The sequence below is a fragment of the Macrobrachium rosenbergii genome, chromosome 17 (assembly GCF_040412425.1).
Source record: "Macrobrachium rosenbergii isolate ZJJX-2024 chromosome 17, ASM4041242v1, whole genome shotgun sequence".
Lineage (NCBI taxonomy): Eukaryota > Metazoa > Arthropoda > Malacostraca > Decapoda > Palaemonidae > Macrobrachium > Macrobrachium rosenbergii.
The window spans coordinates 13,183,534-13,196,269 of NC_089757.1; the positions used below are offsets into that span (position 1 = coordinate 13,183,534).

Sequence of the window (12,736 nt, forward strand, 5' to 3'; positions counted from 1 at the left end):
ATTTAACAAAGGTGCACAATATAATGCTCAATAATATTGCATAAGTAGGGAAAACAAAAACTAATGTTATTGTAATCAACTTGTACGGTAATTTTAAAATGGCCATAGGCGAGTAAAAGCATTATTATCTAAAACTTATCTTTAATTTAGTAAAATAAATAAATGTTTCTGGATTTGTATGGCTCACTCACAGGATTCAAAAGCTTCATTTGTTATTTGTGGGGACTGTCATGCAAAGCACAGTGAGTGGCTAAATTCAAATTCCACAGATCAACATGGACAGTCTGCTCTTGAGTTCTGTGTATCCTCCAATTTTTTCCAAACTGTCTAATTTCTTTAACCTTACCTAGCTCTAATATTAATACCCTTTTTAAGGGTATTAACTAATGGGTTAAGTCCTTATTTAAAACATCACTACCACTAGGTTTTTACTAGCACAGAATGAATTTGTATAATCTTTTAAAGTAGAATGTTATTTTCGTGGTAAAATTCAGTTTCATATATACTTACCAAGTAATTACATAGTTATTTTATCATGAAAATAACATTTTCATATAAGTAACTTATCAAGTAATTACATAGCTGAATCCCACACTGACAGGAGGTGGGATGCATGGACATATTCTATTCCAGAACATTAAGTTATGGTAATGACTTTGAAATTGAAATAGAAGAATTGCTAGCATTGAAGACAATGCTTGTTGTTTCCTTATTTGGTAAGAGAGCTACTGCAGGTAATTACTGCCTCTGCTTGGTGCTCATCTTTAACTGTAGTGGCATGGCAGTATAGCCATGAAGCACCTCTACTTAGGTGGGAGCTTTGCAGCAAACGTTATGTCCGATGGCTAGTAAAGCATCAATAAAGTGCCCTTGCCCTGGGCGCAGTACCACAATAAAAACCACCAGACAACGCTTTCACCTACACTGAAAACACCACAACCCATCCACTGATACTGGTGGTACTCCAGTTACACTATAACGCCTTGCTCCCGAAAACTCGACACCCTACCTTAAGGCAAACTGATAGGAGAAAAGAGAGATTCCTATGCTTCCTCACCCAATACCACGCCAGCCACTGATAATGGCGCCAAGGTGCTGCAATTTTCAAATACTGTTTCAACTTCTTTCAAACTGTAAGACGCGAAGATCGGTTCGCACTTCCAGTATGTCAACTGCAGAATGGAAGTAAGTGACATATGTACCTGAAAGCTAATAATGTAGAGACTGTCTTGATGTCATGAGCTTTCACTGTAAAAGTACGCAAAATGCCCTCCTGAATCTGAGAGTGTGCCTAAGAAACCAAGTCTCTGACAAAGAAGGACAATGCGTTCTTAGTCAGAGGGCGACACAGGTTCCTGACAAAGCACCAGAGGTTACTGGATGGTCCTCTGATCTTCTCGGTCCTGCTCAGGTAATACCTTAAAGCCTTAGCAGGACAAAGAACTCTCTCTTCTTACTCAGAGCCAAGGTATCTGTTAAGGTCTTAATGGAGAAAGGACGGGGCCAGGGCTTGGAGGGGTCCTCGTTCTTGGCTAAAAATCCAAGGGTAAAGAAGCAAACTGTGTCTCCTTGTGAAAAAATTTACCCTTTATTGATGTCTTGGAACTCACTAATATGTTAGCAGTAGCCAAGGCCATGAGGAAGAGGGTCTTCTGAATAAGGTTTCTCTTAGAAGAGGAATGAAGGGGTTGAAAAGTGGGACCTGTCAGCCACTTAACACTATGTCCAGGTTCCAGGAGACCGGATCTTCATTTCCCGCTCAGACATATCAAAAGACTTGGCGAGGTCATTAAGATTTGGGATTGCCGCAAGATTCAGGACCCCTGTTTAAACATTGAGCTAAACACAGCTTGAAACCCCTTAATGTTGGAGGACAAGAGATTCCCAGATGTCTGACAACAAAGGAAATCTGTAATTGGGCCACAGATATCTCAGAAGAGATGATGAGACTGAGATACCAGCTTCGGAAAATCGCCCACTTAGTCTGGAAGACGAGGCTAGTAAGTTGACACCTGCATCTTGGAATAGCCTCTGCAGTGTGTCTTGAAAACTCTTACGCTCTGACAAGCTTCCAGATAGTCTGAAGCCTGTCAGGACAAGAACGGACAACCCTTTGGTATCTCTTAAAAGTGAGGTTGTCTGAGTAGACAGTTTTTACAGGAAGCAGTCTCTTTAAAGTCCACCCACAACTGTAGCAGGTCCTGGAACCATTCTTTCATGGGCAAGAACAGGGCTATAAGAATCATCGTAAAGATGAGGTGAACCCGAGACTTGCTCAGCACTTCCCTGACCATGGTGAAGGGAGGAAAGGCATAGACCAAGAGGACTCCTCAACTAGAAACAAGGAGTCTGAACAAAGTCTAAGTCTGGGCTCAGAGGATGAAAGGCTTTCCTTCCAAAAGTCTAAGTCCAGACTGCCACCATGCTGGTCCGACTTAATTACCGGGTTTATGGGAAATGCGTATGTGTCTGGCTGTGTTTCCCTGTCCCAGCTGGCCTAGAGGAAGAATCACAAATTTTCTCATGAGAAGTTGCCTAACCTGATGAACGTCTAGACAGATGACAGTCTCCAGTAGGCTCATCCATTGATGGGCCGAGCAAGACGTAGGGGCTAAAAACTTGTGGACCATCTGAAGGCAGCTGGTGATTCTCTTGGCAAATGAAAAAACCCAAAAAGCCTTAGAGTTGACACTCATCCCCAAATAGAGGAACTCCTGCGTAGGGGCCAACTGGGACTTCTGAAGGTAGATGATAATTAACAGTTCCTGAGAGAGAGGAGATGTACAAGTCCTTTGTGCACTTCTCCTTCAAAAGGGAACAAAGAGGCAAGTTGTCCAGATATAGACTGACATTAATGCCTATTAAATGAAGTTACTTGCTAGAGGAGCGAGGACTCAAGTGAACACTTGAGGTGCCATACAGAAGCTGAAGCAAAAGAGCCTGAAACTGGAGATTTAGCTGAAACCGGGCACTCAGGCAATGCCGAGGGCTCGGATGGCACCAGAGGCTCAGGTGGCACTGGGCACACCAAGAAGAGAAAGGCATTTGGACGCTGGTGTGGGGAGCCTGAGAGTCCTGGAAGATAAAACCTTAGATACTTCTTGGAGTCCAGATGGAAGGGAAAGTGGAAGCATGCGTCCTGCGTATGCAACATTATCATCCAATCGCCCTGGTGAATGGATGAAAGGACTGCCTGGTTCGTCTCATCTGAACTTTGTTTAACTTGACGAACGCCTTGATGCCGAACAAAGAGATTGAGGGCACTTATGTTGAGGACTGGTCTCCCAACCCCGATGATTTGGGGACCACAAACAGACAGTGATACAAGTCCTCTGAGTTGATGTTCTCGACTTCTTCTATGACTCTCTTTCAAAGGAGAGAGGAGACCTTCTCCAAAAGGGCCAAATGTTTTCCCAAGCCTCTCGAAAACGCTGTCAAAATGAAGGGAGAAGAGACCAAAGGAGGGCTCTCCATGAACATAATGGAGAAGTCCTCTCTCAGAACCTTGACAATCCACTGTTCTGTCCCTCTGATACTCCACTTCTCCCAAAACTCGAGAAGACTGGCTCCCACTTGTGCATGGAAGACTTCTTCCTCATTTCTTGGGCAAGGACTTGAGCTCAATCTTGGTTCTTGTTCCAAGTGGGACCAATCTTGCTGCATGGCATCTACTGACCATGATAGAGGGTCCGGGGCCTGAGAGCAAAAAAGAGGAAGGCGATGGTTCCTTGAGGTGGCAAACAGGTCCAATGTCAGCCTGCCCCATAGTATCGCAGATTCCAACAGACTATGGAAAAATTGAGTGACTAGACTCACTCGATTGGATCTGTCCACAGTAGAAGGTCTCATGACACAACTTCCTCACTATAATTTACATTTTGCTCAACTGTGCACTCATTGTCCATGATTTGTAAGCTTCTGTTTTTAAAATTGTTAATTTTTATAAAAGATTTAAGTGTATTTCAATGATAAACTGAGCTGATCCGCACATATACTTTACATTATATGGCCTACTTTTTTTAACTCTTTGTTATCTGTGGGTATACACAGATGGCCACAGAACTAAAGAATATATTACATTCAATTACGGAGAGAAAAAATGCAAATCCTTAAACCTAAAAAAATGGAACCCACGTAATAACAAATTAGAGCTTTTGTACATTAACATAAACCTCTTTATCAAAGAGGTAAACTACAGCACTTGACAAATTTCTAACAAATTTCTTACTCAACTAAATCACTTAAAATACTACCAAACAGTTGATTTGTCTTGCAAAACTAAAGAGCATATAATAAATTTGAAATTTTTTTTCCTGATGATTGTAACTACTACAGTTTTACCCTTAAAATATAATAATTAAACTTTATTAAATGCTAATTTAATTTTTTCAAACTCAAAAGAAACCTTAAATGTATGACAAAAAACTTGGGAATAGCCTACTCCTTTGTAGCTAAATACAGAAAACTAATCTGGTTATTAACTAATCAACATCCAAGTCCTTGATATCCTGATTTTTACCACACTTATATGATATACCAATATATCTACTTATTCTGTTAATAATAAACCAAGACTGAGTGAGCACTTACAGTTTCCGTCAATTTTTGCACGCCCATATAAAGGGTTGAAATTTCCAGGTACATTTGGGTTTTCAATCTTGCTTCCAAAACGAACTTCTTCAATTACATGTGCAAAATCAATATTCTCAGGCTGCTCCTGGGCAGAATGTGTTGAAACATGAAAGTTCCCTGAAAACAAAAAAATATATGATCCTTTCCCTTAATACAGTAACATTGCTTACCACTGATGCCAGACAGTGTAATAACAATTACATACTCAAGATACTAAGTAAACAGATGTCATAGGAAAGGCTTTTATTTCATTCAGACAAAATCCATGCCATGACGCTTGACAGACATCATTCTATGATTTTGCATAAATGAAGTTACTGACATTCACTCCAGCTGACAAAAATTTTAAAACCCTTTTATTTTGTGCACTATATTTAACAGGTTCAAGTCTATTTTTAGTACGTACAATGATAAAAGATCTTAACATTATTATTTGTAATGAGAAATAAAAATGATTCTCAAATTAAGTGTTCGCTTTATATATGCTGAATCATCGTCATTATGTGATACACAACTAGCTACTAAACATATTCAAGATATATGCCCCACCATAAAATGTAGAATTAGAATACATAAGCAAAAGCAATACAGTCAGTCCCCAGTTATCGGCAGGCTCAGTTATTTGTGATCCGGTTTTACGCGACTTGTCTAGCAATGAAAATTGATGATTTTCAGTGCTGATATGTGCAGATTTCCGCTTATCGGCGCCGATAATCGGGTATTGGCGCCGATACATACCTAACAGAGGCACCGATCTCTGGTTATCGGCATCGATGTCCAGTTATTGGAGCTGATAAGCGCCAAAAATCGCCAATTTTTGCTTATCGACATGCCGTTGGAACAGAACCCCCGCAGATAACTGGGGACTGCCTGTAATCTTTTTGCAGTAGGGAATCAAAACACACACATCATCTGATGCGTTCCTACTCTTAATCACAAGTCTCCTTTTTCAGTGATTATGTATGCTGAAAAATGGAAAAATTATAGTAATTAATTTCATCCTTTTCTATCTAAAGTGGGTCTAACTTAATTAATGAAAACTTATTAATGATTAAATGGCAATCATATATAAACACTACCTAAAACTCAATTACCTGGGAAAATATTTTGTTTGGTTCAGTTTAGTCATATACAGTATGTTTTGCAGTGCTTAAGAAATGTGAGAAAATGACCAAGAGTGACACATAATTGACTACACTGTATTTGCATTTTATGAATTATGATTTTATAAAATTTAGACTGTCAAGCCAAAAACTGGAGTACTTTCAGCCATTTAGTGCTCAAGACAATGAAAAGAGGGGGTTGGAGTGGTTGGACAGCAAAATAGATTCAGAAAATAAAGGCAATGAAATATATATAATGTTCTAAAGTTGCACTAAAAGGTAATCGTTATAAACGTTGGACAGCATGATTGACGAAAGGAAGTGAAAATGAAGGTAACGTAAAAACTAATAAAGTGGGTGCAGACAGGGGTTGAAGGGATGCTGCAAACAACCCTTTATTAATGCTACAGTGCACCATATGAGATGTGCTGACAGCACTAACCCCCTTTGGGAAGCACTTTATGATACTATTTTTACTAATCAGAATAATAAACACTGACAAAGTCATGATTTTGCCAAGACAACTATGTCAACAAAATCCCTCTGGAATAGGGCTTGAAAATAATGATGCTGATTAGTGGTCAGACTTACTACTTACTTATTATTTATCATGTTAATGTATTCAAATTCAATTTTACAACTGATTTCAGTATTAACCTAAAGCATATGAACTGATGTTAAACATTCCATAAACCTATATGATAAATGTTACGGACATTTAAGAATTAGTAACCAATAACCACATGTACCACATGATGTCGTCAATTCAAGAACCTTCTTCAGCATGGACAGTACCTCTTACATAAAAGTGATAAAATATTTCAGAGTAGGAATCCTAAAGATAGACACTGAGTGTACACAAATATTATGCTTAGCAGTTATGACCAAATTGATCAAGTCCACAAATTTCAAATATTTTTCTATGATTCTTATCTTAAACAATCTTTACGTACTTTAATCACATATATTCAAGCATTAGTGACTCAAGATAAAGCCAACAGACACTATACAACTAAGCTGACTTAAAAACTAACCTGGTACTTTGTTAATCAAGAAATTTGCTTCAAAAATGCAGCCATCATCACCTAATGGATTTTTAACTGTGTTTTCAACAAATCCCACTTCATGACGACCAAGATCATCTTGGATATCTAAACCAATATCTGTAAATGAAAACAAATTTAACATTTCTGTATCATACCAAAAAAAGAAAGAACAAAAAATTAGAAAATATACATTTTACACAAGTCCATAACTTACCATTGACCAACATTCATAGCCTTCAAACACCAGACACACTTCAGACTTTCCTTAAACATACAGAGGAAGTGCAGTAGCAGCCCTGTGCATACACCTATAGATAACTGGGGCCCTAACACTTGACTGCCTCACTGTCTATTTATTTAGGACTATTGGGTCTAAGAACTCAGCAGGAATTGGAGCTTGTAACTTCTGAATAGGGGGTTGGGAGGAGAGGAAATATCAATGACACTGACATAGGTGCTGAGGGTTGAGGCATAACAGTCATGTTACTTCTGTCTCAGTCATAGGTTGTTGGTTCTATAACTACAATACCAAACGTATAGTGCATAGCAGTCTAAAATTTAATTACCAGCAGAAAATAAAATACAGTACTATGCATCTCTTCTTTAATTTAGAATGTGCACTTATTACACCTGAAAAAAAATTTTTTTATAATAATCGCTTTATATACGATATTAAACTGTTACCTGAGGTTTGTGTTAAAATCTTCCTATATAATACATCTCCAAGCCTAATCTGTCTAGGCTAGGCTATGAAACCACTTATGAGAATAGACCAAGAACTTTGTACTCACACAAACACTCACTAGCTTGAGGTAAATGAAATATAAACTTTACTGTTTATCTTGTTTTTAACACTGAACAGAAGAGACTCCTGGGGGATTGGGTTATGAATTGCCTGTGGTAAAAGACAGTTCTAGACTACTGCTTACAATCTTCAAGATAATTTAAAGGATCACAATAAAATGACATTTTCATAATAAAACTAGGTTTCATATATATTTACCAAGTAACTACATAGCCATAGTTTCTAACTCACGCGGCAGCCTTTATTTAAAAAGTCGCGGTAGCACTTCGATAGTTTAGTGTAGGTGACAAGCCCTGCCTACTAACGGAAGTACTGGAAATGACTTAGCAGAAAACCTTATTCTGTTTGTGCCCTTATGTTCATGAGAGGGAAGGAGGGTGGGCTCCGATTCTGTAATGGTACAGTAAACCCCCTGTATTTGCATTCTCACGCTTCACGTACTCGGCGATTCACAGGATTTTCTGTGGAGCCCATCTATAAATTATTCATGGGGAAAGCTCACCCATTTGCAGATTTTTTATTACGAGCAATATTCTATATTTTCATATTATTTTTGCGATTAAATACTGTACTGTACCTACATACACATTTCATGATAAAATAATGATTTATAGTACTCATTTTCAAATATTACTATTAAGTTTAATAAGATTAATAATACCATTAAATAATAAAAATAATAATTCTCTCTCTCTCTCTCTCTCACTGAGATAAGAGAATTTTTAAGCATATGTTTATTTGCTTTGTATGATAAATTATTTACTAATTTTCAAATAATATTAATAATAATATTACTGATTTTCAAATATTAATATTAATTTTCAAATACTGTACAGTATTACTATTAATAATGATATTGATGTAACAAAAATATAGTGAGTTAGTAAGATTTTATCTCAATATAAATTCTTTCCCTCATCTTCTGAAAGGTTTGGAGAAGAGGGGGGTGAACCTGTCAAATATGTCAACTTGCTTGACATTTCTGACCCAAGGGTAAAAGATGTTGCACTCCATGGTCAAATCAATTTCTCCCTTCCTTCCTTTCTAAGTTCTCTCTCTCTCTCTCTCCAAAGGGTAGAATGTGAGAAATGGATATAAGGATAGATACATAGATACTTAGTTCAGCCCTCTCTCTCTCTTACTGAGAAGAGAGAATTTGTATGCATATGTAATATTTACATAAGTTTGTTTTGTATGATAAATAAACGATTTACTAATTTTCAAATATTAATATTAATGTAAACACAGGAAGTCCCCGGTTAAAGTGGGTTCGGTTAACAGCGATCCGGTTTTGCGGCACTTGTCTAGCAACGAAAATCGGCAATTTTCGGAGCTGAAAATCACTAATTTCCGCTTATCGGCGCCAATAATTGGGTATTGGTGCAGATACATACCTAACAGAGATGCCAATAACCGAAAATTGGTGCTTTTCGGCACCAACAAACCCCGAAAATCGCAGAAAAAGCCCCAAAAATAGCCAATAAAATGGAACCCACGCCGATAACCGGGGGCTGCCTGTAGCAAAATATCAATTCATTAAAGAAAAGTTCAATATAAATTCTTTTAACTCGCCTGTTTCCCAATCTTTTCCTGAACTCTTTGGAGAGAGGGGGGGAGGGTGTACCTGTCAAAAATGTCAAAGAACATGATAGCAAGGTTCTCTCTCTCTCTCTCTCTCTCTCTCTCTCTCTCTCTCTCTCTCTCTCTCTCTCAAAGGAAAAGATACTGCTAATTTGAATCTCTTTAACCAATTGGTACTAAGACATATGCACACTGTGTGTGTGTGTGTGTGTGTGTTCATAATGTTTTCAAATTTCCCGGGTCGCTGCAATAACTCGCTCGCCGGCCGCTTCGATTTGGTGGCGCAGTGTGCTGCATCAACAAACTGGTAGCCTAGCCTACATTATACTGAACTCTATTCACATATTAACAGTATTATACAAACATCAACATAACAAATGTGCATCTTTTTCATGGATCTTTTAAAAAGTTATACTTTACTATATTGTTTCCAATTGTGTATATTCTCATATTGCCTTTGTATTATAAATTGCGATCAATGTTTTGTTTTGGGATTCGATATCACGGTGTTTATTTCGCCGCATTTAACTAAGTTCAAAGTGCTTTTCTTGCTTCTAGTTATCGTAAATGAATATGGATACTTTATTTATTTGGGACAAGGATATTTTTCGTTATACGAAGTGTTATTAAGTCGAAATATAACTTAAATGCATCTCGTTGTGGAATTAATTTAGCTATTTTTTTCGTTCATATATGACGTTCGCGGGAATCGCGGCTGGCCGTTTTGGGGGCATGTTTATTTAGTGTAAAACAGATCAAGATTCCGTTCACTATTTTCTCTTGATTTCATCATAATACAAGCTTTACGTACTGTATTTATTTTTTATCAGCGTGAAGATAGTAGTAATTTGTATTCTTTCATGCCCAGTAGTTTTGATTAAAATACATTCTCACCAGTTTTATTTATGGTCAAGTTTCATCCATGTTGCGATTCACGATAATTTATAGTCATTAGCAGCTTGAACATTGTTTTCTCACCTTCAGCTACAACTTGCAGCTTAAAGTTACTGTAGCAGTATATTTCCCTGCCGATCTTTTCTCCAAAGTTTAATAAGGGAATAGTGTAAAAAATATATCAGTCTTATTGTACAGTACTTAACGTCATTTGTAACTTAACTACAGTAATTGTGTATTACCATACGATAGTTGAAATACAAGCAAAACAGTTGTTATCTGATACGATTATTAGCAAAACAACAGTTTCCCGTTCGGTTGTTTATGGCTGTACGCATTTACGCAAGAGTATAACGTTACTAACAATACTTTTATCATTCTCTTTTACTTTTTTAACTAGCAGATGGAACATAGAGGTGGAGGAAAAGAAGTTTTTCTATTGTAAGTTGGTCTCCCTCGCTGCCTGACTGTACCTGCTGCGAGCACCTGCGCGAAAACTAAAAATATTTCCTTTATATTTTCGTACCGGTATTAATTGCTAACCCCATTGGAAACTCGAAATATCGTGTAAGTTGAATTATCGTAACTTGAGCACTACCTGTATTTAATAATTGTCTTTTCTTTATTAACCAACTTGTACTGATTTATGGGATATTTTAATTCTAAGATGAGGTGCTTAGCTACTGGGTTTCGTGTATTCTAGCCTAATAAATGGCTAATCCGGCACCCTCCAGGTCCCAATGATGCTGGATTAGGGATGGTCAACCTGTATAAGTGTCCTTGCCCTGGGCACAGTACCAATATAAAAAACAACCAGACGACACTGTCACCTACACAGAAAAACACCACAACCCACCCACTGAGACTGGTGGGTACTCCAGGTACACTGTACCCCTGGCTCCCAAAAATTTTGACACCCTACTTCAAGGCAAAGCGATAGTAGGAGAAAAAGAGATTCCTATGCTTCCTTCCCCAATACCATGCCAACCACTGAAAATGGCCCCAAGGTACTGCAATTTTCAAACTCTCATAACTTTTTTCAAATAGTGAGATGCAAAGATCAGTTCACACTCCCAGTAGGCCAACTGCAGAATGGAAGTGAGGGACATATTGTGCCTGAAAGCTAATAAGGTAGAGACTGCCCTGACGTCATGACCTTTCACTTAAAAAGTAGGCAAAATGTCCTCCTGAACCTAAGAGTGGGCCTCAGAAATTAAGTCTTTGACGAAGAAGGACAATGCGTTCTTAGAGGACAAGACATGTCCTCTGAGCTTCCTGGTCCTGCTCAGGTAGCTCAGTTAATATCCTTAGATATGCTCAGTTAATATCCTTAGATATGCAGGGTGCATGGAAGCATGCACCCTGCATATCTAAGGATATCATCCAATCGCCCTGGTGAATGGATGAAAGGATTGACTGGTTCGTCTCCACTTGAACTTCATCTATCAGACGAAGAGATTGAAGGCGCATATGTTGAGACTGGTCTCCAAACCCCAATGATTTGGGAACCACAAACAGATGGTAGTAGAAGCCCCTGAGTTGATGTCCTCAACTTCTTCTATGACTTTCTTTCACAGGAGAGAGGAGACCTTCTCCAAAAGGGCCAAATGTTTTTCCGAGCCCGAGTATGCCGTCAAAATAATAGGATAAGGAACTAAAGGGCGGCACTCCATGAATGGAATGGAGAAGCCCTCCCTCAGAACCCTGACAATCCGCTGTTCTGTCCCTCCGATACTCCACTTCTCCCAAAACTCGAGAAGACCGGCTCCATCTTGTGCATGGAGGACTTCTTCCTCATTTCTTGGGCAAGGACTTGAGCTCTTCTTGATAGTTCTGGCCAAGAAGTGGACATTCGAGCAAGTCCTAGACTGGACTTGGGCTTACTTCCACAAAAGGGATGTTGCTGGAGAGGAGAGACCATCTTCATAACAAACACAGACGAATCCTTGGGGCAGCTGGAAGAATGCACTAGAAGATCCTAAGTCAGACTTCTATGGAGGTCCGACTTTTTGGTCTGAGTGACTCCTTTAGTGGAACGGGAGCACCAAAACACTCGCTTCTTCAAAACCCCCCAATGAGAAAGGAACCATGAGAAAGGACTCCTAGCCAGTCCGAGGTGAAGTCTCCAACTAAACCACTGCAATCCTCAATCTTCTTGGCTAGCGTTCTAACCATCCAGTCCAAGAAACTGAAAGCTTCAAACAACTAAAAGAGGTCTTTGACGAGGAGGTCAAGTTCTGCCGATGAAAAACAATTTTCGCCAACGAAAATGCCAAGCGTCGGGAGGAAAGAGCGTCCCTGGTGGCATAGGAAAGAAACCTCCTATGGATTAAGCACAAGGAAGGAAAGACGAAAGAAGCCTTACCTTGCTCCCTCTTAGCAGAAAACCAAACTGCAATCTCCTTGAGTGCCTTCCTAGATGATGTGTAAAGCACCATTGTGGGGAGCCTAGGTCTGACATCTGGATGGCTCCTTATCAGGAAGGTCGAGGTAGGCGAGACCAGGGCTAGCTGAAGCCAAAAAAAAGGTAGGAAAGCTCGCCTGCAAATATTGAAGGAGAGCTGCACTGGCTATGAGATCCACGGTCGGATGCGGGTGCTTGGTGCTCCAAGCAGGAGGTTGATGCTGAAGAGTTGGTGTCGGGCGCTCAGAGGTTGGCGCCGGGCGCTTAGGGG

General features: G+C 39.1%; 1 protein-coding gene across 1 annotated transcript in view; it reads right to left on the bottom strand.

Annotated features, from left to right (window-relative positions):
* The window catches only part of LOC136847746 (endoplasmic reticulum-Golgi intermediate compartment protein 1-like), a 38,696-nt gene that overhangs the window by 14,457 nt on the left and 11,503 nt on the right, over positions 1-12,736 (bottom strand). The window contains exons 4-5 of the mRNA XM_067119620.1: positions 6,770-6,898; positions 4,591-4,749 (exon numbers count right to left, since the gene is read on the bottom strand). Coding sequence (XP_066975721.1) covers positions 4,591-4,749; positions 6,770-6,898 — 288 coding nt within the window. The remainder of the gene's footprint in view (positions 1-4,590; positions 4,750-6,769; positions 6,899-12,736) is intronic.